This window comes from Cygnus atratus, chromosome 5 (assembly GCF_013377495.2).
Source record: "Cygnus atratus isolate AKBS03 ecotype Queensland, Australia chromosome 5, CAtr_DNAZoo_HiC_assembly, whole genome shotgun sequence".
Lineage (NCBI taxonomy): Eukaryota > Metazoa > Chordata > Aves > Anseriformes > Anatidae > Cygnus > Cygnus atratus.
In genome coordinates this window covers 60,932,986-60,958,039 of record NC_066366.1, presented here as the reverse complement: position 1 = coordinate 60,958,039, position 25,054 = coordinate 60,932,986, and the positions used below count along the sequence as shown (strand labels likewise).

General features: G+C 41.1%; 1 protein-coding gene across 1 annotated transcript; it reads left to right on the top strand.

Moving 5' to 3' along the window:
- The first annotated feature begins 2,323 nt into the window (after positions 1–2,323).
- NAA30 (N-alpha-acetyltransferase 30, NatC catalytic subunit) lies at positions 2,324–24,014 on the top strand. The gene is made up of 5 exons (XM_035551331.2): positions 2,324–2,424; positions 2,703–3,638; positions 10,956–11,079; positions 13,141–13,196; positions 20,588–24,014. Exons 2-5 carry the CDS (start codon positions 2,706–2,708, stop codon positions 20,723–20,725), a joined length of 1,251 nt encoding a protein of 416 aa, XP_035407224.1. The 5' UTR covers positions 2,324–2,424; positions 2,703–2,705; the 3' UTR covers positions 20,726–24,014.
- The last annotated feature ends 1,040 nt before the right edge of the window (positions 24,015–25,054 follow it).

Here is a 25,054-nt window from a genome sequence, read left to right as displayed (position 1 = left end):
TAAAAAAATAAACGTCACCTGGTTTAGAAAGACCGTTTTAAAAGCAGTTATCATAAATACATACAAGAAATAAGACAAATAGAAGGCCAAGTAGGCACTCAGACCAAGAACATATCAACAGTGGCCATAGGACACCTTTTACCTAACTTCAGACAGTGATAGCAGGAGTATCTGAGATGAACCAGTTATGCTGAGGTCCCTTTATTTAATGGGATGATGACACCTCCAAAGCACAACTCACCTAATCTGCTTTAGGAATCGACTTTAGGATGACCTGAATCCTACCACAGGAGTGCCTTTTCCTCTCTGTTGGCAATAAGGGAAATCAAAGGCACTAGCTCAGAGGAGTCTGCCCTATCCATCCCTACCTTTGGTCAGATCCTAGCTGTGGGCAAAGAACTGTTAAGATCAACATAAAACGGGGAACCTTCCAAGTCTGGAGGTGGTTCAAGAGGTAATGGAAGTGGAACAAGGGATGTTACCAGCAGGTCAGAGCACAAACGAGAGGCTTTTTTCCACGATACCTGTAACCACACTGCAGGTAACACGGTATGTATCCATGATAACAGATAGATTAGATCCTCTTCACCCCATCTGGCAACTTTTGCAGGCACTGGATTATCTTCCTAACATGGACACCACCATAGCATGTGTTTCTGATGCTTTCAATCACACTGCTCTAACATGGCAAATGAGAACTGAATTTAGGCCATTACTACACTGACAAGACATTTGTTTGCTCTTTTTGTTTAAACTACCCGAGGACAGTGAACTTAGCTGCACTGCCAGTGTGCCAGAACAGTTCAGATCAGGTCCACAAAGGCACTTTGGGGCCTGAAAACACACACACAAAAAATCATTAGACCCTTAAATGAAATTATGTACGTGAACACCTTTCTAAAGCAGACAGAAAGGTCTAAAAACTGGTAGGCAAAGCAACTGCAGAATACATAAAGCCAACCTGAACAGAGATAACACACATCACTCTTTCTGAATGGAGTCTCTGAAAAGAAGAAATAAATCTAAAAGGATACAGAGACCCATTTCATTTGCAAAATCTAAGTATTTCCATCATAAATTACTTTGGATAAAAGCTTTATAATTCTCTCTTTCAGTCAGATATTTTATTTTTTTCCTGCTTTACTTCAGAACTCAGCAATTCATAAACAGAAGCCTGAAACTCCGCAGCCTATTTTCTTCCTCATTAAAGAGCCCTGTTAGGACATGTACAGAAATTGCTGGATTTTCCTTGTAAGTCCAGACCTGTCACTTCCTTGAAGAATAACTGTAACAAAGGAAAACGAGCAAGTCTTACAACAGCCCTGCAAAGCTTCCTCGGGGAAAAAAGGCAGAATCCACCATTTCTCTGTGTTTTGAGGGGCTATGTGTGTGTTTTAATAGAAAACTTCCCATTTAAAGGACTTGTCTGTTGCTGTGAGATCTGGTGGCATGTTCTTAAAACGTGGATTATGTAATGGAAAAGAGTAATAGAGAAATGGGATCACTTGAGATTGTTGTCTGTAGGTTTATGCCCAGTGCTCCCCACCAATAAGTACACAGAGTCGGAATTCATATGAAGGTCTTTTAATAAGTTTTTTTTTTTTTAACTTTAACAAGGTTTTTTGGTTGTTTGGTTGTTTTTTTTTTTTTCTTTTTTCTTTTCCCAGTTTAGGACTACAAGTTTACTTCTGTCACCTTTGCAGTTTCCACTGTTATCAGTCGAACAACTTCCTTGCAGTCCGAGGCCTGCCTTTGCCTGTCCTGGGTGAGGAACGACACCCCTCACGCTGCTTTTGGAAGGCAGAGCAACAGCTCCTGCACTCTGATCCGTACAAAAGCCTCACCGAAATACCGCAGGCGGCCATCCCTAGGCTGAGCACCACTGCTGGCACCCTTCTGGGCAGCACCTGTGCCTGGCCAGGATCCGGGTGAAGAGAAAAACAAACCAAGGTGCCAACAGCGACGTGAACATGTGCGGGGACACGAAGGGGGCCGAGGGGCAGCCCCGGGGGTGCTGTGAGGGCAGGGGCGCCGCCACCCAAAACTGCTGGGGGATTCACAGAGCGGGGCCGGCAGCAGCGGCCTAGGGCTCGGCGGTGGCAGGCGGCGACCCCCGGGAGGCGACACCACACCCCCTGGAGGCGACACCAGACCCGAGGAGGCGACACCAGCCCCCCCCCCCATGGCGCCCTATGGAGCCCTATGGGGCCCTACGGGCCCAGGCCCGCGGCCCTAACCCCGCTTCAACCCCCGGGCCCCGTTGCTAAGGCCTGCCCGCCCCGCCGTCGCCAGGCCGCGCCGTCAAGGGAGGAAGTGTCGCAAAGGCTGACAGGAAACTCGGCCGCGGGTTACGGCAGCGGCGGCCGCGCTTGGCGGCGGCTGGATGAGCGGCGAGTGGGAGCCGCGGCGCTGAGGGGAGCGGCGGTGAGCGGCGGCGGGCGGGGGGGGCCGCGGAGGCCGCCCCGGGGCCCTTAAGGGACCGGGGAAGGGCCCCGGAGGAGGCAGGGGGGTGTGGGGGCAACGGGAAAAGGCGGCGGCGGGGCGGCGAGGCGGGGCCCGGGCACCGGCTGTGCCTTTGTTCGCGCCCCCCCCCCCCACCCCCCTTACCCCCCCCTCCGTCCAGGCCCGTGAGGCCGCCGCCTGTCGCCCCGTGTCGCCTGACGCCCTCCTCCCCGGGGGGTTTGTGTCGGTCTCTCCCGTAGGATATGGCCGAGGTACCGCCGGGGCCTAGCAGCGTCCTCTCCCCGCAGGGGGACACGCTCTCCCCCTTCCCCGGAGGAGGAGGAGGAGGGGGGGCTGCTTCCTCCTCCTCCTCCTCCTCTTCTTCCACCTCCGCCGCTGCCGCCGCCTGCGCCGGGGCCCAGGACGAGGAGGCCGAAGAGGAGGAGGAAGAGGAGGGACCCGCGGGCGGACGGGAGCAGCAGCGAGGAGGAGGAGGCAGCGACGGCGGCAAGGGGGGGCCGCAGCAGCAGCAGCAGCAGCACCGCCTCCACCACCACCACCACCACCCCCCGCACCACAACCACCAGCTCAACGGCCTCATCAGCCCCGAGCTGCGGCACCTGCGGGCCTCCCTCAAGAGCAAGATCCTCGGCTCGGAGGCAGGGGCAGCCCCCGAGGGGCAGGAGAACAAGCGAGCCAGCAAAACAATGGGCTCCGGACAGCAGCAGCAGCAGGCATCACCTCCGGCCGCAGCACCGTGCTCGTCCCCCCTTAGCAACCACCTCCCTCCCCAGGGAAGGACTGCACCCTCTCCTCCTCCTTCTCCCCCAGCAGCAGCACCAGGGGACAGGAGCCAGCCTGCTGCCACAACTCCGACTGCTGCTAAGACTGCAGCCCGCAATGGACTGGCAGGAGGGACTGGCTTGGAGGAGGAAGAGCAGGAGGAGGGGGATGAAGGAGGGGAGGAGGAGGAGTCCCTGCTGCTACTCTCTAGGTCCTTAGCAGCAGCCTGCAGTTTGAAAGGCTCGGGAACGGACTCTCAGCCCGAGGAGGACCTAACGATACGATACGTCCGATACGAGTCAGAGCTGCAGATGCCCGATATCATGAGACTGATCACCAAAGATCTGTCCGAACCCTACTCCATTTACACGTATAGGTATTTTATCCACAACTGGCCGCAGCTTTGCTTTTTGGTAAGTGCTGGGGAGGGAGGGCAGGAATTGGGAGTGGTTTGGGACAGGGGTGGGGAGAGGATTAAAGGGCTGACGTTTGTGGGAACGCTCCTGCTATTCTTTTTATGGCTGAGGGGAAAGACCAAGCTCTTTTGGAAGTACTTACCCCTGCTGAACTCCTTTTCTCACCTGTGCCTGTATAAGTAAAGCCCGTGTTTAAAAGTCCTGTATTCATTAATACATGTTTTAAGTGGTGGGGAAAGGCTCTGAACGCAGGGCTAGGATCCAGGAATTCAAGGCTTCTAATCTTGGTTTTGACATTGACTTTTGTGACCTTTGGTAGCTCATTTTGTCATTCTGTCTCAGTTCCTAGGTTTCTATTTAAAAAAGAAAGTACTTAGTCCACGAGTGTCTTATGAGCGCTTCGTAATTCTTGCACAATGGCTTTCAAACTGCCCTCAGCACGACTGGCATATAAACGTTGACATGTGGGGAGACAATGTTTAAGGTCTTGTGGACTTCTTGATCTATTTGCTTATTTTAAAAAGATCAGCTGCAACTGTATTGCTCCTTGCAAGTGTGATAGTGTGTGCAGCAGTTCCGATTTTACTTGGGTTGTCTTGCTGTACTAACAATACGTTTATTCCTCCTACTGCACAGCCATAAAGATTGCTTTAGTTGTTACCCAGTCTTTCTAAACGTTTAGAGCGCTTCTTATGGCTCAACAACAGCCGGACAGTTTTAGAAGCCGAGTCTCGGTAGAAAAGCATGCTTTCAGCACAGTAATTCATGCGCAGGTGTATGAAAGTGAGCTTAAATTGGCCTGGGGGGTACATATGCACAGTGGGAGCTTAGCTGTGTTTGATTTCCTCGTAGGAAAATTTGTCTGTAGAGCAGAACGTTTGTGGGAGCGTATGGCGCTTCCTCGCTAAAGTAAACGATGAATTCTTCTCTCTTGATCTTTTAATCAAGGTTGGACACCTCTCTGGAAGGGATGGTTTAGCCAGAGCCAAGGCGCCCTTCAATTCAGAGGTTCTCTGTAAAATTTTAATAGGATATGAGTACAGGAGGTGAAGCTAATGGAATCCATCTGGCCTTAAACTTCCTGAATGTTCTTGTTTTAGGGTCCAGTGTAATTTATAGCAGGATTTATATGATTCATGGGAGGATTTTCAGAAATGTGCCTCTTGCCGTCCTGAAGAGGGAACACAGTAGGATTATAGGAAGTTGAGCAAAGCGTTGTCATCTGGAACAAAACAAAAATGCGAAAATATTTGAAATCATTCTTCAATACAAAGTCACGTTTGCTTTTACACGGCGAGTTAAAAGGATGCTGATCACAGCAAAACTGTGATTTTTCAGGCGCTGAGCATACACCTAGCTCGGTGTGTGACTGATTTGCCTCACACTGAAAAGAAATGCTTGTGAACTGCAAGTGTCTGTACTTTCAGCATCAAGCGCATCGTCGGTGCTGCCAAGGCAGCGTTGGATATTAGCTCACCGTGCATCTGTTTAGACTTCAGGTCTTTGGTTTTTTTTGTCAGGGAGTAATTTGAGAATTTTGTTAGGAGAAGAGCAAGGGCAAATTAGTTTGACAGGGCACTAAACCAGATTATTTCTAATATTCTAACGAATGCATTCAAAGAGCAAGGTTTCACTCAAGGAAAATAAAACATCTTAAGCTTATTTTCTAGGGACAACTTCTTTTAATAGTCTTGAAGAATCGACAAAACTTTATTTGAACTCCAATTCTACTCAGATTTGCCACTTTTATGAAGGGTGGAACAGTATGAAGCACATAAAACAGTAGAGAAGAATATGTGGCTGCAAGTGTCTAAAGCTCTTAGCAAATTGTTTTACATACATAATAATCTGAAGCTCTTCCAGTATCTTGAGTCAATTTCGATGGGTTTTTGTGAGTGATTTTAGTGTTTTTAAGGCTTGGTTTTTAGTGGTTGTCTTGAAGACTTTCTGTTCTATAAAATTAAATTTGTTCCTGCAGTTAATGGATTCCTGAACTACTTCTATCTAATAACTCTTTAAAATATTTATCTTGAGCTGGAACTGCATATTCCAATTAGCTAGAACAGTGTCAGGATGGTGAGCAGAAGCACAGTGCCTGATCCCACAGAATCATTTGTCTTTAATGCCTTAAGGCCTCACAGCCTTCTGGCTTCAGGTTTTTCCTGGGGACAGGGGTTAGACTGTAATTTGTTCATATTAGAGAAAAATATCTGCAGGGTTTCTGTTGGTTCAGTTACTGAATTTCACCATCAGCACTTTCAGAAAGGGTGATGAGGGGAAAGACTAACTCCATTTAAATTTGAAGACAGGATGTGTGCTTTCCTGAAAGGATCAGCAGTTGTCCGGCGCTGATGTATTCGGTGAGCAACCTTAGATGTTATAACGCTGCTATCGAGCATCTTGGATACCTGACAGTGCAGAAGTTTTCCAGGGGCATTAGGAACGTTATTGCTGTGGTGATCTCGTGGGCTTGAAGCTTGCTGAGTTTCAGCTTGGTCTTCCCAAGGTGGGCTGTCACTAACAGCTAGCACCAGTCCAAGGCTGCTGCTTTCTCTTTCTCTTCAGCTACCTGTGCCCTGCCTGTGTGCCAGCCCGTGAGTGTATCTGCTTTGGGAAGCTAAGCTGGCCCTCACCCCCAGCCATGTAGTCATACGTCTGTGCGTGTGCTTGTGTGTTGTGTCTTAGGGTCAGGTTTCTGTCTGTTTAGGACTCCAAACGTATTCATAGCGGGATGATGCGAGCACTGGTGTTGGCACAAGGAAAGAGGTGAGAATACACAGCTGGAGGGAAGGCACGGGACCAATCCTAAGTAATCACTAGCGTGGTTTTGCTGTATCAAACCGCTTCCTAACTATACGCTCAAAACCAAATTCATATTCCACTTTAAAGGGAACTGGAGATAGTAAGATAATCTTCGAAACCCATTCATTTTAACATCAAATTAGTCCGTGTAACTGTCTCCTGACTTTTGAGGTAACACGTTGAGAATACTTGGTAAAAATAGTACAGGTATGTTACGTGGCTGCGTTATCTGACCGAGCTGTAGCAAGCTAACAACCTCCTCCCCAAGCTGCAGCTGTCTGCTGAAGCTTGGATTTCTCCTGTCTCTGCAAGAGCAGGTTGGCAGCGTGTGCTAGGTGTGGGGGCCCTCTAAGTGCTTGGGGTTTATCTATTCCCAGGAGCTCTGTCCAGTTTTTCTTCAATTGACCAGTGATGACCATTTCTCCATCAAAGGTGGGAGAGGACGGGTGTTCTCGTCAAGTGCTTTTAAGCATTGCTACAGCTTTGTTCCTGTGTTGGTTGTAAGTGCATTTTTGAAGTTGTAGCTCCATTTTGAAGTGGTTTTGCAGATTCTGGTCCTAGCAGTGTGAAAGTTCTAAAACACCTTCCATTTAAAGCTGGTAAATCAGCTATTGCAGAAAATTGTTTTCAAAATACTGCAGCGTGGGAGAGGTGAGCTTGGGAAACCTTGCCCTGTTCCAAAGTTTGGATAAGACAGGACGTAATAAACGCAGGGTTCTGACTGAGTGTTGTAACCTCTCCTGTAATTCACCGCTGCAGACTTGCTGCGCTGCTCAGCTGCCTTTTAAGAAGAGTCTGGAAAATGCATGCTTTTACTGGGTTCTTAACTTTGCCAGTAGCTATAGCAGCAATTATAATTTAAACTTTCACAATTTTAGAAATAACTGATTAATTCCATGTATGCGGTTTTAGATGTGCTATAAATCCTAAACGACTGCAGTTAAGATCCTGTTTTCTAATAATACTTTGCTTTTTTTTTTTAGTTGGATTTTATTTGAGAGGCTCTGTACTTCATGTTGAAACTAACGACTTGTGAGACACCATCGCTGTTTTTCAGTTGCAGAGAGCTTGGGGGATAAAGGAAGAACCAGGAAAGTCAGGAAACAGCGCGGGAAGTCTTAGTGGCCTCATGGCAGACCTGGGAAGACATCTTGTAATATCCATTCCCAATTTGCAAACTCCACTGGATGCCAGTTTCCTCTTAGGAATGATCATGGTTTGAGACACGGCTGGCCGTGCTGCTTCTTGCTCTCACAGGCTTTGTGAAAACCTCAGTCCTTGTAGCATATGGGTATTTAACGACAGCCAGTGTAGTTATTCTGGCAGCGGCCCTGCACAGGAAGGAATTACTCGGGTCCAGTTTCATAGAGTGGAAGCAGGGAGAGTGACTTAGTGATTTGCCCAGTGTTGTAAAGAGCTCTGACCGAACTGCCGGACTTTAGGTTAAAACCATTAGCCTAAATGCATCCCTTAATGGCGTTCGGTAACACGATCGCTAGATGTAAGCCAAAGGATTCGTGCAGAGCTGTGTCTGTGATCCTCTGAGGTGGATTTGGGTGCGTGTGTGAAAGGAACCTGCAGCCGTGCAGGTTCTGCTGCATTTGAATCGCAAAGTGTTTCTCTTTTAGGGGCTAGCGGGTTGGTGTAATCTTGAAATGGGAACAAATATCGCGGGCTCTGCGTGTGAAAGGCATGCTCAGGCTGTGCCTGACAGAGTTAATGCCACCTTTGCCAAGGAATTAATGCCAATTGTTTAATTTTGAGAGGGGTAACATTCCTGCTGTTTTATAGACATTTCTGTGCTAACTCTAGCACTCCATGGTTGCAGTACAAAGATATTAACATCCAGTTTGTTTTAAACATTCAGACTTATAAGAACAAAGTTGATGCAAATACGGGATTTGAATGCATGGATGTTAATCTTGCTAAGAATTTAGGATTGAAGTAAATCCTATAGTACTCTGTGGGGCTTATAATATAGTAACTTGGGCTGAATTCTGTTTGTAGAAACCTTTGAGCTTAGAATTACTCTCATTTGGCCCACGATTGTTTTCTCATAAAAGATGTTGTATGGGAACTAGTTTTCTTCTTGCCCCCCTCCCTATTTCAGTCTGATTTTTTTTCATATACACAGTTTAACCTTCCCCAAGGAGTTAAATTGCAGTTTTACATCACGTTTTAGGTTCACTTTCAGCTTTAGATACGGTTGAAAAGAAGGAGAGAGGAGAGGAAAGGCAACAAAAACGCCAGTTGAGGTAGAAATGCGGCACTCACCCCAGTCATAGCTTAACTGGCAGATTTACCTGCTTAAAGACAGAGAAGGAGATTTAAGTGTTCTGGGAACTGGCAACACGGTGATAGTTCATGCAACTTTGTGGCAACGGTGGTGAAATCAGTGGGTATTTCCTTCTTTGATCACTGAAAATGATTTTAAAATACACCTTAATGAACATAGCTCTTAAGAAAAGTGCCCCTAACAAGAAGGAAAGCAAGGCTGCAATGTGTCACTGCTTTTGAAGAGCGGGGGGGGGAAAATCTAAAAATTCTCCCTAGGACTGTTACAATCAACAATTTGCACGTGTTCGCTTCAGGGCAAAGCATAACTATAACATGCTAGTTTGTGGTGTCTTTTTTTTTTAGCTAGGTATAAGATTACATCTAGGTACTCTGCATAATTATAGCAATGTTATGAACAGGCTGTCTGATGATACTCTTTATTTAACTCCCTGGTTTTCTCAGGTCTGAGCCGAGATACAAAACTTGCCTTGAGCTGACACTTTGCATACACAGTTTTAGTATAAGTACAGCTTTTCTTTCCTATGAAATAAACTTGTGTTTTAGAACAAACAAAAGACTGCTTAGAGGCTGTGTATTTCAGTCCACTTAGATCATGTTTCGGTTTTTGTTTGTTGTTTTAAAAACCACTTGTTTAGATTGTTCAGGGTTGTTCTTGGATACTGTTAGAAAAATGTATCTTCCTGCCAAATAAAAACTCTAGAAATAATTATGTTTGCGTGACAAGCTGAAACTATATTAGAAATGGTGTTAGGCTCGTGCTGCATCATAGTGCTTTGGAATTGCAGCCCGTTCGTTTGGGGCTGCTCCATTTTACCTTTGGTAGGGGCTTTTGGCCGGCAGCTGGCTTGGTTAGTAACCCGCCGCTCAAATGGAGATGCTAGGGGACATTATACTTCGGGTACAAACTCCCTGTGGATCGGTGCCTACAATATGATCTCTGTGTAAGAATTTTCTGCCTGTAGATCCTTGTGCTACAAGCTACAGAAATGCTCAGGCGGCTGAAGGCTGTGGAGTCCATACCATGGCCTTCAGAGGAGCTGGGTTCACAGGAGGTCTGGTGATACTGGCTCGGGCGGGTCCTTTTTGTTTGACTTAGTGGAGTGTTGTGAATTTGGATTATCCAGGGGCTCTTGTGCCAGCACATGCTTGTGCCAATCATGTGCTGTACTCCTGGTTTGGGAGCCACGCTGGAGCTGAAGGCTGCTTCCCCCTGCAGATACAGGTCTCAAAATTCTGCGTATCAGTTTATACACCCATGCACATGGTCTGGAGCTGCTTTTTTCTCTCTGTCAATGTTTCCCTGAATATATAGTAATTCATACTCCCTTTGGATGCTATCCTGCTCTGCAGCATTATTCGCTTTACTGCTGCAGGTTATAATGTCATTAATGCTGCCTAATCCTTCGGTTACCATATGACTTAGTTATTCTTATGCTCTTTCTCAGTGTATTTCATGGTAAATTTTTTGTAAACGCAGTGGCTGTGCAAGTGGCTTGATAAGTGTTTGGGGAGGGGTTAGGTATCTTGTTTGTTTGTTTGTTTTTCTTAATATTTCAAAATAATTGTGTCTCGACCACATTTTTTGTGACAATACCATTGGGATTAACTGTCAGCTCTTAATGAATGAAATCTCTGAACGGTTAAAATGTGTGAAATTAACTGTATGCTTTTTTGTTTGTTTGTTCCTTGGATGTCATATGACTGAAAATGACGGTTTCTAAAGATTAAGCACAAAGACATTTTTTCTCTGATCCATTATGGCCTTGACATCAACACCAGATAAAAATTAAGCACGTTATCTGCCCAGCCCTTGCGCATGAAAATTCGGATCACTGTAAAACAGGAAAGGACTTTTTTTTTTTTCTCTGTGGCAACCCACGTTAAAGGATGATTTATGCTTCAACCTGGTCTTTTTCTTTTTTTTCTACCCTTTTCTATCACATATGATCTTGCTGGTAGAATTGATGGAATAATACTATGATTCTTTCCCAGACAATTCATTGGCTGTTAATAGACTGTGATTTTATCTGAGTGTAATGTAGAAATAAGAGACCTTTAATTTTATTTGTACTTTTGGAGATGGTGTTTATTTTTTTATACCTTTGTACAAGCAAATTTAGTGTGGCTGTTTCATTTTAAATGCACTGGTTTACTTTTTCTGGTAGCACTGCAGATCACGAACTGAGAATGCATACCTATATGTTTGTCTTTAAGGCCATGGTAGGGGAAGAGTGTGTAGGTGCCATCGTCTGCAAGCTGGATATGCACAAAAAGATGTTCCGCAGAGGTTATATAGCCATGTTAGCAGTGGATTCCAAATACAGAAGAAAAGGAATTGGTAAGAATAGCCTTTTTTTGTTGTTTTCTACTTAAATCCTATAGTTTGTTGGGGTAAACGTAGGCGCTGTAAAGATTGAAGCAGAACTAAGCCTCTAGATGTGGTGGTTTGTTGTCATCCCTGCTTTACTTATCCACACAAGCTCCCTGCTATCTTTTTTCATTCTGTTGAAATAACCTGAAATGCCCGTGCCCTGTGAGATTAGCATCTGGGATATGAAGCTAAAAAAGAAACTCAGTCAGCAGCCCCTTACCTCTGCAAATTACCGTTATCAAATAACAACTGCAGAAATTGCTTTGCGTTTTTATGTGCTCTCATCATTGTATGTCTTTATTGTGTTCAGGTGTGGGTTTTTTTTTAGTGAATTTATCCCGTGGCTTTCCCATATCAATTACATATATATTGCCCACTGGGGATAATGTATATAGCTAATGCTTGAAGTATGCACTAATACTCGAAGAAAAATAGTTGTGCATTACTACCTGCACGACCAAAATGAGGAGCTGTTTTGTTGGCAATTGCATGATGAAAGAAAGCTCTCCTGGCAGGGAGCTTGTCCTCCCCCACGGGTCAGTTTTGCCCTAATGGAAGGGACTTTCCTGCAGACACTGGTTATCCTAGCTTGGTTGATTAAAGAACTGTTCTTATGGAATTCCATTCTTTTTAGTTTGGTATCGTGAAATTACACCTTGTAACATATTTTTAATTTAAAATGTAGATGTCAGCTTTAAAGGCCAGAAATGTGCTTTACCACCCATTCTCACTAACAGCTCATGCTCTGATTAAAGACAGAAAATTACTTACTACGGAGGAATATGGGAACAAGTTACAGATTAATACCATTGTGTTTATTCTCCTCTTAAAAAACCAAAACACAAAAACCTTTAAAAACCTTGAAACATTAAGTATTATCATGACTGTTTTAGCATATGTGATTTCTTTGTTATTTCAGTGCAATTCAGAAGCTGTTGGTGGTTTCTGTAGTGGAGCAGAGGGAAGAGGATACAGAGAAATCATTCTCTCCTTTCTTTTTAGCTGAGTCATGAAGGAGCCTGCCATAATTTCATTGCAGGTGCTAGGATTCATAAGTAAATAAGAACTAATGCTGTTCTTATGAAGATTTCTGCAAGATTTTTCTCCTGCTTTAGTCAGATCATCGTTTTACAGTTATATAAATAGAATTTATATTTAACGTTTTGCTTACTTTAGCATTATATAAATGTTAACTTTTTCCCTGCATTTATCATGTTGCTCTTTCTCATAAATTATGCTGTTAATCTGAAGATGTTTTATATGCAGTAAAGTTTTGTCGTATGTTCAATGAAAGTCTTAATTGATTAAAGCTTTGAGAATACTTTAAAGCAATCTCTAGATTCCTTGGGTTTCTGTTTTTCCTTTTCCTTAGCTTTCTTATGGAAGTGAGATTTATACAATTTCATTGAACAGCAGTTTTTTCCACTAATAACTTTGAAATCAACTTTCAATTTCACCCCAATTCTACAGACAGGTAGGGATATTACAGTTGTAGAACTGTTGTGAAATAGATGAAAAATGATACAGAATTAAATTAATGCTTGACTGAAGGGAAGGGATGGGCTTCAACCATATTATTAGATACTAGCAAATCCAAATGGGAGTGAGCCACAAGAAAAGTGGTTTCATAAGTTCTGTTGCTAATAGAAGTATTTGTTTTAGTAAGAGGAAATTCCCTTGGAAGATGAATGTCCTTCAAGTACGTGCCAGAAGATTTTGACTTTAAATGCAGCAAAAGGGAATGAATCACATCTTGGAAGGCTATATATAACACTATGTTAAACATTGAAGCCTGTTTCTAATATCCTTGTGCTAGAAGACTTTTGCACTCAAGCTGGGTCTCTGGATAACTTTAGGGATAATTTTAATGTTCAAACTTGAGACTGCAACTTGACTGCAAGTTTTTGTTGCATTCTTTCCTCCCTGATTTCCCCAGGAGTCATGCCATGTAGGTAGCACACAGTAGTTGTATATAAGCTGGCATCTTTTGCATTGCAACTCTGACACTTATTGAAATCTGTATTTCAGGTACAAACTTGGTTAAGAAAGCTATTTATGCTATGGTTGAAGGAGATTGTGATGAGGTAAGACTTTATAATCAAAAACTTTCATAATGTGAACGGCTTGTATTCTCCATATGTGGATTCATTTCTTTTTTTGTTTTGTTTGAGTTTTGTTTTTAGGTGGGAGGTGGGTTAGCAAGAAGCTCTTTCTTTCATAATAGAAGTAAAAATAACCTCCAAAAACATATGGCACAAATAGAAGGGCTTTCTAAATTTGTCTGAAGTTCTCAAATACAGAGTTTTGGGTTCTGTTTTACTCTGGGAAGTTGCCTCAGCCTTTAGTTGCAGGCACGTTTTCCTCTAAAGATTCTAGTTTAAGGTGCTGTTGACCAGTGTAACTTGTATGTTGTCGTCATACTTCCATGCTTTCAGAATATACAAAGATACTGGAACAGTACATGCTGTAATATTGCAGAATGTAGTTTTATCACAGCAAGTCATCATTGTTATTCTGACAATGCTTAAACCATGTTACAAAGCACTAACAGCTCAAGTGATTCAGCATGTCGGTGAATGCTTCAAGGAAAGTGACTGAATCACTGTCAAACTTTCCCTGGCCTATATATTATTAGTCTTTCCTTTTACGAGATTACAATCCCTCTGTCCCTCTCTGTCTCTCTCTTTTGCATAAATGAAGCAACTATCTTTATGTGCCCTGTTTAATTTGTGAGGAACTCTCCCTACATCCATTCTCCTTAATCCAGTTATCTGTCCCTTTAACTTTCATCTGCTTGCTACAATGCAATTGTTCGCTTGTTCCTGATACCTGAACGCTGTGTCTTTTCGGCGTGTCATAGTTAATGATCCTTTGATCTCTCTGTTATCTCCTTTCAACTGCTCCCCTGATTGTCCTGATGAAGTTTTTTTATGCAAAATTACAATTTTTCTTACAAGACTTCTGGCACGTACTCTGTTAACTTTTCCACATGTTGCGTTACACCTTTTGCAGTATTCTTTTATATGTTCTGCTTTCAGTCAACGACTTGTTTGAGTTATTTATTCCTCCCATCAGATCCCCTTATGCCTCTGTTTTCTGGTGTCATTTTTTTCTACCATTCCTGTTGTATTCAAGCATTGTAGTGCAGTTTGATAGTTCTGCAATGATTTAAGTACTTTGTTTTGTCGTGATGCTTGTATCATATGTAATATGCTTTGGTCTAATCTGTTTTACTGCTTGCGACCTTGAACTATTCAAGGAAAGCTTTTTGTTTGTTCTTTTCCATCGCTTTCCACAGCGGTCACGCATTCATTTGCCATCGCTAAGTTCCCAAGATTTAAAAAATAAAAAATAAAGAAGTACGATATCAGTGTTCGTGTCACATTGGGAGAATTGAGATGCAGAGACACGAAGTGAATTGCCTACTGCTGTTAGAGCGTAGCAGAGCTGTGTATTTCTGTGCAGGCCACCAGATTTTCAATACTCCCCATATTATTTAGGAGTATGTGTGTATTACTTCTCCTGTAACTTCATTTCTAAATTGGACTATCTTGCACGTATACATACAATGATCTCCCCTGTGTATTTGATCCTCTCCTGATCTAATATTAATCCCAGAGCCCTTCTTACTGCTTTTTGTCATTGTAAAAATGAAATAAATGTGATAGGGATTGCAGGCTGCTCTGCAGTAAGACCTCATTAAGTCTTAGTCATAGATTTTCATCTATGGTGCTGCATAAATGCTTTGTACTAAATTTGTAGGTCGTTTTTCAGAGGCCAGTGCTGTCCCTCTGTAATCGAATGCACTACAATTCCAGCTCCTTGAAGTGTGTGCTGGATGGGTGCAGGCAAGTTTCAGTTCCAGTTTGGAAACTGCGTGTTTGGGGGGTGGTGGTTCAGAACCAGTTATGCCCTGCTTCTTGGGGGCTTTTGTGTCAGCTCAGTTTTAAGCTGGCACAAAACTTTGAAATGGGAACTCATGTCCAGGCAGCAGGGAACACAAGCAGAGTGTATTTCTGACTTCCTACTATACCAGTCTGCAGAGGCGTGCCCGAAGTAATACGATATGTTTATACCGTTCTTTTTCATGTATAGGTTATCTACAGCAAAATAGAAAATGTCTTCATGTTTTTCTTCTTTTCTTTGGCAGCAAGTGTAGGTTTCTTCCAGGTATATATGGTACAATAATAACGATGTTTACTTCTCCTATGTGGTGGATTGCTGAGAAATTTTCAGTCTCGACCAAGGTTTGAAAGATCTAATTAGCCACCTGTTATTTAAAGCTCTCTGACAGAGCTGAGAAACTTCCCTCGCTGCTTTCTGCAGCAGTTGCTGGGGAGAACAGTTTCTGGCCATCTCATTGATGCCTGACTGATCAAACCTGAAGCAGTGCATCACAGTAGCTTGTCTTTGTGAAGTGTGTAAATAGTTTAATTATCTCTGCTGCTCTTGGGATATTTTTCTACATCCCTTAATAAAATCAAAAGCATGATGAAAATCCAAAGATGCTGCTGCTTGATGTAAGGTGAACTGAAATTCAAAAAGACTCTCTTCTGAAACTTGCTTGGAAAACAATTAAAACCAGGAGCATGCACACGTGGGTGTCATTGAAAAATTCCAAATTGTGGTATGTAATATGATGGTAATTTGTGGCATATAATCTGGTAAATTTTTATTTCAATATAATACTTTTCAAAGTACCATAAATTGATACCACAACAGTCTGTAATGTTGAGTCTTGAAAAGTAAAGGATTTTTACAACACCAGAGATGAAAATCTTGAAAAATCACTAGTGCTGTCCTGGCATTTCAAAGTTTGTCACAATATTGTAGTGATCAAAGACTTTTTTTTTCCCATAAGCTAATTCAGTGGGAATAAAACAAAGGCAGGCCTGTGGAGCAAGTGGTTCACAGTGCCAGCTTCTGCCTAGCAGGTCGTTGATGCTATATTGCATGCTTCAAAGCTGAGAGGCAATATCCTTCCAGCCAGTGGCTGTTTCCTGGCTTGAGGAAATTGTAGGGTGAAGAAGTGAAGAGGTGAATTGGCTGGGATGGGATCTGTGTGGAGAGGCAGAGGTGGTCATGGCCTAATGCAACAGAAAGAGAGAAGTGGTCTGATGTTGGGGTGGGTGGTTCAACCAGAAGTGGCCTTCAAGCCTGAAGAAAGTACTGAACAGCGTGCTTTGGGCTGGAGTGTCTGCATATAACACTACAATACTTAGGGATCTTTGTTTGGGTTTTGTTCTGTTTGTTGTTGTGGTGTTGGTTGATTTTGGGGTTTTCTTTTCTCTTTTTGGTGGTAGTTGATTTTTGCTTTTTCTTTTCTCTTTTATTTTTTATTTTTTACCTTGGTGACCTTCTCAAAACATTTTCTGTTAAAGAATTCTAATATTTGGAGTATATTAGATTTTCAGGTGTATAATGGGCTGAGTTTCCATTAAGTCACAATGATTTAGAATAATTTTATTGGGCTCATTACATAGAAAATGGGAACTACTAAAATAAATCGGGTGCAGGTGAATAGTTTTCTCCCATCTCAGAACTTTTGAAGAGATTTTTCTTCTACTGTAAAAAGGAAAGTGCGTGCAAACTCCAGCAAGTTGAGCATCTGGCTGCCTTTTGTACGTTTGCTCGGCTTTTACTGACAAGCAACTTTCAAAAGTTGTGCTCCTTAAGACTGTTACATGGAACTGCTGCATTCCTTAATCAAAATTAGGAAAGGGAGAGTCGTATGCAGATTTTCCATCTGTAACAAATGACTAAGTAATCTGCAGATGATTCATTCACCTCATACTGCATTATTTCAGCACCATGTAACTGCTAAATAATCAAAGTAAGGCTCTAGTAAGTGGAACTTTCTTGAAAACTTTTTCAGCAAAATGTGGAACGTGAAAAGGAATTGTGACTTATTTCGAGAATTTCCATGAAACTTTAGTGTTTTTAAGTGAGATTTTTCTGACTTCACCACTAAGAGTGTCATTTTAATTCAGAACCATGCTTCTAAAATTAACTATGTATTTTTATATAACCCTATATGAAATTATCAAACCATTGACAACTTAAATTTTTCTTCATCTACAGATCATTCACTGCATTATATGTTATATTTTGGGTTTTACCTCTCTTTAAATGTTAAAACAGTTAAACTGATGAAGGACACTGGACAAGCACCTATAACTTGAATCTTAAAATATGCCAAACTTACTTGTAAGAATAGCAGCTTCTTCTTTGAGTGCTGAAAGGATATTTTCTTCATTTGTTTATTCGATTTGACTGTATTCCATGAGTTGGTTTCTAAACGTGTGCACTCAAAGTTTGAACTTGAATCAAGAAAGCTCCTTTTTTCTTTAGTTTAGGAAAAAACTAGATATGAGAACATAATAACAAGAAACACAGTATTCCACTCTCACTACAGTAAAAGATTCAACACAGTATTCCACTCTCACTACAGTAAAAGATTCCTTGCTTCTAAATTGAGTTAAAATTAAAGAGAGTTGAGATAAAATTGTAGGTTTATGAAATTTTGGAAATAAGATAAAATAACGGCCTTCAGAAAGTTGCAACTTGTGCAGAAAATCAGATCTTTGCTGGTTGACAGGAGCAGATGATGATATGTTATTAGAAGGTTTAACAGACACATTTGTATGACAAAGTAGACCAGAAATAAAGGTAACAATTGAAGATTTGGATCTTGATTGAAAATCTCACATGGGAAGAAAAGGATCCTTCACGGAATCAAGCTGATGAAACCTGTATAAAATACAATCATGTTTCCTTACTAGATACAGGAACGTGTCTGTAGCCCTTTGTGAGATCAACATGATATGTTGAGGTCAGGGGATTATTTTTCAATGTGCTAATAAGTCTTTCTTAGAAATACCAGAACAAGTCTATTGCATTAGCTTTCAAGATGAGCATTCGCTCAAGTACTGGGGTTCCAACAAACCTGAATTTCAACATTTAGCCACTCCCTTAAATTCAATGATCTGTGGTGGTGGAAATCATTTAGCATTGCAAGGTGTGCAAGCTTGCAGTTGAATACAGACATGTTGTATCGCTCTGCCAGATTACTAAACTTCTGTGCGAGTGAATGTCATTTGTAGGCAGAGTTCAAATAATGGTTTCCTGCACTGTGGATTTTAATGGGTTAGATTTCCTGTTGGCGTAATGCTCTAATTTGAAGGAAAAATACTGCACTTTGATAATTGATTATAATTTGGAAGTTATCCTTTTTAATAGAGTAAAGTTGTTAAGAGTAATTATCAAGTCACAAGATCTGACAGTACTGTTCCATCAGCTGCCAGCGAGAGAAATGTAATTCCTAATTCTTCCCATAAGACTAAGAATTGAATTAGCCCTTCTTAAGAGTACAGGTACGACAGACTGTCCTGCTGTAACTTAAGAACTCTGACTATTAATGTCACTCTTCCGTTTAGAAAAAACAAACTTCTAAGTTTTATTTTCTTCCAGGTGTATTTTGTTCATTGGGTTGTTAGCTCCAGCTTTACTATTCTTTCAACATTCACGTGTTGAGAAGCACAGAGGGAATTATCTGTTGGGATGTGGTCAGAGAAGCTTGAAAATTAAGTAATGGCCAAATGTGTACACTAAGTGGATTTTCAAACCTTACTGCAGGTGACCAGTCTAACTGCAGTAGCCTCCCTCTCTTATATTGACTTAGCCGCTCCTCAGAGTGCAGAAAGCAAATGTAACAGAGAGAAAAAAGAATAGTTTTTCTACCAGGTTGCTTTATGAAGTAGATCAGCAAGAAACCTAGTGAGCTGACAGAAGGGCTGATGGGGAATAGAAATGCATGCCTGAAGGCAGGGGGGTGAGAATCCTTAAGGAAGACTGGCTTAAACTGATGTACAAGTACAGGCTTAAATATATATATTTAATTTATAATATTTACATAATTATTTATTATATAAACTATAATTTATTATATACATTATAATTTATTATATACAATTATTATATTTAATATAATATATATATATCCTGTTTTTTATTGGAAGAGAAGGGAGGAGGTGAGGTAGTTGGGGTAGATTGCTATTTTTTTGACTGTGAGATTTTTACATATGTAATTTTAACTACACAGAACGGTGGATATTAGATGCTGGTTTGGATGGAGCTGTTAGTGGGCTTATACCGACACTGATCGCTGGCTCGCTGCGTAAATTGCTTAGGCTGTATATTCATTACATGATCTTTCTACAGTGCCCGTCAGCTCTTGTTTAATAAGTGAATGTGCATGGCCATGGGATTGCAGGTAGTCTTGTCAGCTTGTTGGTTCTGCATGTGTTCTTGGGCAACCAGGATCCATCCTTACCAATAGAATCCTTAAATAGTTGAGTTGGACAACAGTGAAGAGGCAAGATTTTTTTTTTTTTTTTTTCACTGTTTGGAATGGGTGCACAGCTTACCAGATATGTCAAAGGTCTGTTCACTGCATTTGGAGAAAAGGAAAACCATTCAGAGGGACGTGCTTCAGCAGTTTAACTTCTTGTTAATGCTTTTGTAATTTTTTTTTTTTTTGCTTGTACTTGAGGCTGCTGGGACAATTTTCAGTCCTTGCTTAACTTGGACTGCACTTGGGTTTGTTCTGAGCTATTGATGACAGGTCTTCCTGGAACTGGGGTGTTACCATCATAGAGGACAAAAAAAGAAAACGGGGAAAAAAAAGCTGCTCTTTCTTCCCGCACTTTGCCAGGCTAGTTGAGAACAATAAAGGCCAAGACTTTTAATCTTCTGAAACTGATGCAGTACTTGAAATACAATTATATGCCCTTGACTTGCTCACTAGAATTGATTACTTCCAGGGCAGGTCTATCTTGCACCACCTTTGCTGTCCATAACCTCTTGCATGCCCTTCAGCTGTGAGGTTTTGGTGTGAGGCACCCAAGAAGCCCTGAACAGAGCCTTGTGAGTCTGGGACCTGTGTGGTGTGTGCACTCTGGTTTCAGTCTGGGATTCTTGTGTTGAGCACAAATACACGCTACAAACATTGGTGTGACAGCTTGTCACAGAATGGAGGAGTTTGTATGTGGGTCTAAAGCTATTGAATTAGAGGTGGAAGATACTGAACGACAAAACCTAATGTGTGTCAAGTTCAGTTGTTCATTCAGTGCATGTTTTGGAGCCTTAGATGTTCAGTGCTACTATTTTTTTAACCATAGCTTTTAGGTAATGATTTGATACAGTATTTACAACAAACAACTACAATCTTGATAGGAATGAAACTTGCTTACAACTGGTATTGTTGATTAACTGCTGTGTTCTTTTAAATGTGAAGATTGAGGAGGGTTGCCTGTGAAGATTGAGGAGGGTTGCCTGTATAAATAAGGACAAGAAAAAAATGATTCTGCTGACTGCTTTTAAGTGTACCTTTAAATAAAAACGTTGAAATTTGTTCAGTAGCAACATAATGTGACTGCTTTCTAACATGATGTACTTTTCTTTTTTCTTCTTAAAGGTTGTATTGGAAACAGAAATCACAAATAAGTCTGCTTTGAAACTTTATGAAAACCTTGGTTTTGTGCGAGACAAGAGGCTGTTCAGATACTATTTAAATGGAGTTGATGCACTGCGTCTTAAACTATGGCTGCGTTAAAAGAAACCATCACATCAAGCAACTGACGTCCCAACAGCGCAGAGTTGTCCTTTGCATGCAATGCAATTTGTACAAAATTGCTTTGCAGGTGGACTTAGTAATTCCCATGCAGCTCTTATCTGTCAGTGTCTCATTTGAGTGTCGCACATATTTGTTGCACTTTGGCATGGCGCATTTGTTCAGAATTAAAGCCGATTGTTTCAAACTTCGAGTTCTTTTGGTACCAGCAAGATGTGCCAGTTGATAGCCAAGATATGTTCGTTCATTTGCAAGTCTACTGACTGTATTACATACACAGTGAACATTTTATCAAAGAACCTGTATGTGGAACACGACTTTTGGTTCCAGCAAAAAGCCAATGTAGATTGTAAAATTCTATAAGTATACTAACATTTCATACAAAAAATTGCCATAGTTTTCTGGAAAAAGGCTTCAATTTTAGGTTTTATTTTTCAATATTGAATTTTCCATTCTTAAATATTGGTACCTCAGTGATTAGTGAATGAAAAAATGTATTGTAGGGTGGGGTGTGTGTTACAATGAGTAACAGTAACAATTAAATTGCGTCTGCCAGTGCCTGTATAGATAAGTATATTTGTCTTCACCTCTAAGTTTGGAGTGCATGCTTTTATTCTTTTACTTTCTTCAATTGTCTTTGCAAGAAAAATTCTGCTTTTATTTAAATTCTGGATTTGATAATAAATTATTTCAGATTTTTATAATTTGGATACTTCTCCCAAACAAGGGTTTGGAAGGCCCTTCTTTTCTTATAGCAAGAAGTGTAAGCTATTTTGAAAACCTTGAGTAGCTGCTAAAACAGAACCTGATGTTGCCAGTAAATCTCTGCTGGTTTTGGATGCACTTTTTTCTTTAAAAGAGTGAGGGACTTTTAAAAGAAGATATAGAAAATTAATGTAAATTGGTATGATTTTATTTAATCAAAATTATCGCTAGAAGCTCTGAAAAACATCTATTTTAAAATAGTTGGAACAATTTTTTTTTTTTATCCAGATTCAGTTTGCTTTGCTTCAGTGTTCTAAAATGCTTCAATCTTTGGTTCTTGGTCTTGGAAATAAATTTCAAGGTGTATTGTATCCATTTTTAGCTGCTCTCATTTTCTCTAAACTTACATGAGCTAAATTATTGGGGGATTTTTTTTCCTTCCAAAATCAAAGCAGTGGGGAAGAGATTTCTCTTTTTCTATCCCCCCCCCCACTCCTCCCTCTCCCATCCCCTCTCTCTCTCTGGCTTTACATAGGTTTTACCAATACCCATCAATTTGTTCAGTAATTACAATGTCTAGGCTTTCTTGTTCAGCGTGATTATATAGCCCAGTTCTATGAATCAGTTGGGGTTTTTTTGTTTTGTTTTCTGTTTATTTGGTTTATTTGTGGGTTGGTTTTTTCCACTTTGAAAAAAGCTATTAGTTGGCTTGTGGAAGAACCTATGTAATCTGTGGAAAAAAGGATGAGCTCAGTGAACCCGCTCTTCTGCAGTTGAGCGTACTCTTCAGATTTGCCTTACTACATTTCTTTTTTTAAAGAGTTTGGTTTGAATCATGGTCACTTTGCTAATTACTGTACTATTAAAAACAAAAACAATAAAACCCCTACCTCCAGTACCATTTGGAAAAGATCCCTGTGCAGGAAAACTGGATTTAAAGGAAAGCCTTATTTTGCATAGACCAATTGCACATGGTGATGGGCATTTCTTACCATGTACAAATTATGAGTTGTATTTGAAAATAAAGACTTTTAATGGAAGTTGCCCCTTCTGAGTTTTCCGCTCGTAGATGCTATTTGTGTTTTTGAGGGGGCTTTTTCCCCTCAATAAAGAAAACTCATGTTTAAAATGGTGCCTGAATCAAAGCGTTATAAACTGGAGTGTCTTACATGCTGGAGTTCAGAGTAAAGCCTTCTGTTTGCATTTGCCTGATCCCTCAGGTTTGCCAGCCGTTCTGAGCACTTCTTCACGAGGTTTCAGACATAGTTAAGACTTTAATTGTTGGGAATGCTAAATCAATAGAAACAGACTTCTCTCAACCGTCTTCCAGTTGTCTGGGAAATAGTGGCTGCTCTGGCTTGCTTGAACTGAGGAGACAGATAAGAGAAGCTTCGTGCCTTGTTAGCAGCTGCTGGGCTTGTATCACAAACTGCAAACCAGGCTATCTTGTGTGTCTGCTGATGTTTAAAAACCGAAAAGCCAGACAGGCAAGTTTCCTATAGGTTAATATTTAAGCTGTGGGTGTCTTGAGATTGAAAAGCAGGCTTGAAAGTTAGCTTAAATCACTTTTTGGGAAGGCACTGCCAAAAAAAACTTGACGTCTGAGCAAACTTCAAATACAATTCTGTTTGTGTGTTGTAAGAAGTCATTCTCGCCATGCCGTTTTTGAAAATGCTGCGCAAAATAGGTGCACGTTTCTTTTCAAAGAGCATATTGCCTGAAAGGTTCTGGTATTGCTGCTGTGTAACACGCAGTTCACTACAGAAGATACTGAAGCTGTATGCGTTGGTTTATATTAAAAGGAACAGATTTATTCTCTGTGTTGCTTGAAATTGGTTATCAAGTGGGAAGTTATGAATTGCAAAGGGATGGAAATGGGTTTTCACAACAAATCTAGCAATGAAAAGTTGTTTATTTCTCGTGTCTATTGCTAAAACAGAGTCTTCTTCCCCCTCACCTTTTGCATTGACAAATCTTACTAAAGAGTTGATCATTTGTGTTTGACTTTGCCCAAATATTGCTATTGGCTGACATGTCAGTATGGATGTTTGCTTTATATTGTTGTTTTTATTTTTCTTGTTGTTTTTATTCTTTTTTGTTTTTATTTTTTAAGAAAATGATCAGGTTCATCACCTTTAAGAAAAGCAGGCATAGTCTAATTGGCATTGCATAGTACACCGCAAACTTTTTCAGGGCACCAGAAGACATTGCTAAAACTGAGTGCTATGTTTGAAACAGAAAACAAAACTTTCAGGTCTTGTATAACCATTACAACCTATATTGGAATTCAGGTATCAATGGGCATCTATGGAAATATCAAGTGTATCTCAAAATACTGGACTGCTGTTTTGAGTGGATTATATTCTTCTGTCCCTTTATCCTTTTTGATGAGAACAAAAACAGTGGGGTTATGAAATGTACAAGCTGTCTAAATACAATGCAGTCAAATAAATGGTTAAGTTGTTTATCTATTTCCTTTTGAATAGAAATGTTCTGCTAATTGTTTTGCTTTGTCTACAAATATGTGCACACACTTATTCCTAACAGAGAAATGGTCAAAAAAAAGTTTTACAAGAAAATTGTAAACATTTTTTATATCACTATTTGATTTTTAATTTCCATGCCTCTGCTAGAAGCGTCTTGAATGGTATTTATGTGAACTTCAGTTTCACAGCTGAACTGAGATGGAGCCTTTTTCCATGTGTATTAAGTTAGGACTAATGTAGTCAGTCTGGGCTTTTCCTGGGAGATAAGGGGGGGTATTATTAATTGTTGTAACAAGCAGGAGTTGGGAACTCCTTGCAGCCCTTGCAAAGATGAGAACAAGCTCAGTTTTGAAGATCTTCTATGCTTTATTCCCTCTGCAGTTGCATTTAGGCTCCTGAAACTTCCCAGTTTCTCAGCAGCCTGTGCTGTGTGTGTTCAGCTTTGTCTCGGTCACCTGCACGCCTCCTGCGACCAGCCGCAGACAACTTCTGCTGGAAGCAGCTCCAAGTTTCTTGTTCTTGCAGCAGCTTTTCTGATTCCTTACAACCAGGCTACCAGAATACTAGTTTGTTAGGAACTAAGCCTCCACAGGCATCTTACTGCTTTTTACGTTTCTTTCCATTTGTCCCAACAATTAGGAACTGTTTATGCAAATGAACATCAGGAATCAGATGCTGGGTTTTGCATATAGCTTTTTACCTGGTCAGAACTTCAACTCTTTCCTCTTCAAATTCCTCCACGTCGTGAACTCTGTGCAAGAAGCAGGTCAAATTATTTTGCTGTCTTGCACTGTAGTGTATTTATAGCTCTAGCGTATCTGGTTAGTACATGCGGGCTAAAATAGATTTGGAGAGACCTAACATTTCTTTGAATGCAAAAGTTACAAGAAGTATTTTTCTCACAGCTAGCTCAGGCAAGACTGGTTTGGTGATATTTTTAGGAATGAGTGTTTTTTGTGTTGCCCAACCATGTGCACTTTTAAAATCTGTGATTTCCTTAAAAATACAGTGCAGAGGGATCCCAAACTACGACTCGTACAGGGAAAAGGGAAATGCTTCTGGTGTGGGCATGAATTTTTGGTAAGGAAGCCGAGGCTTCTCACCTTTTCTTGCTGTCTGG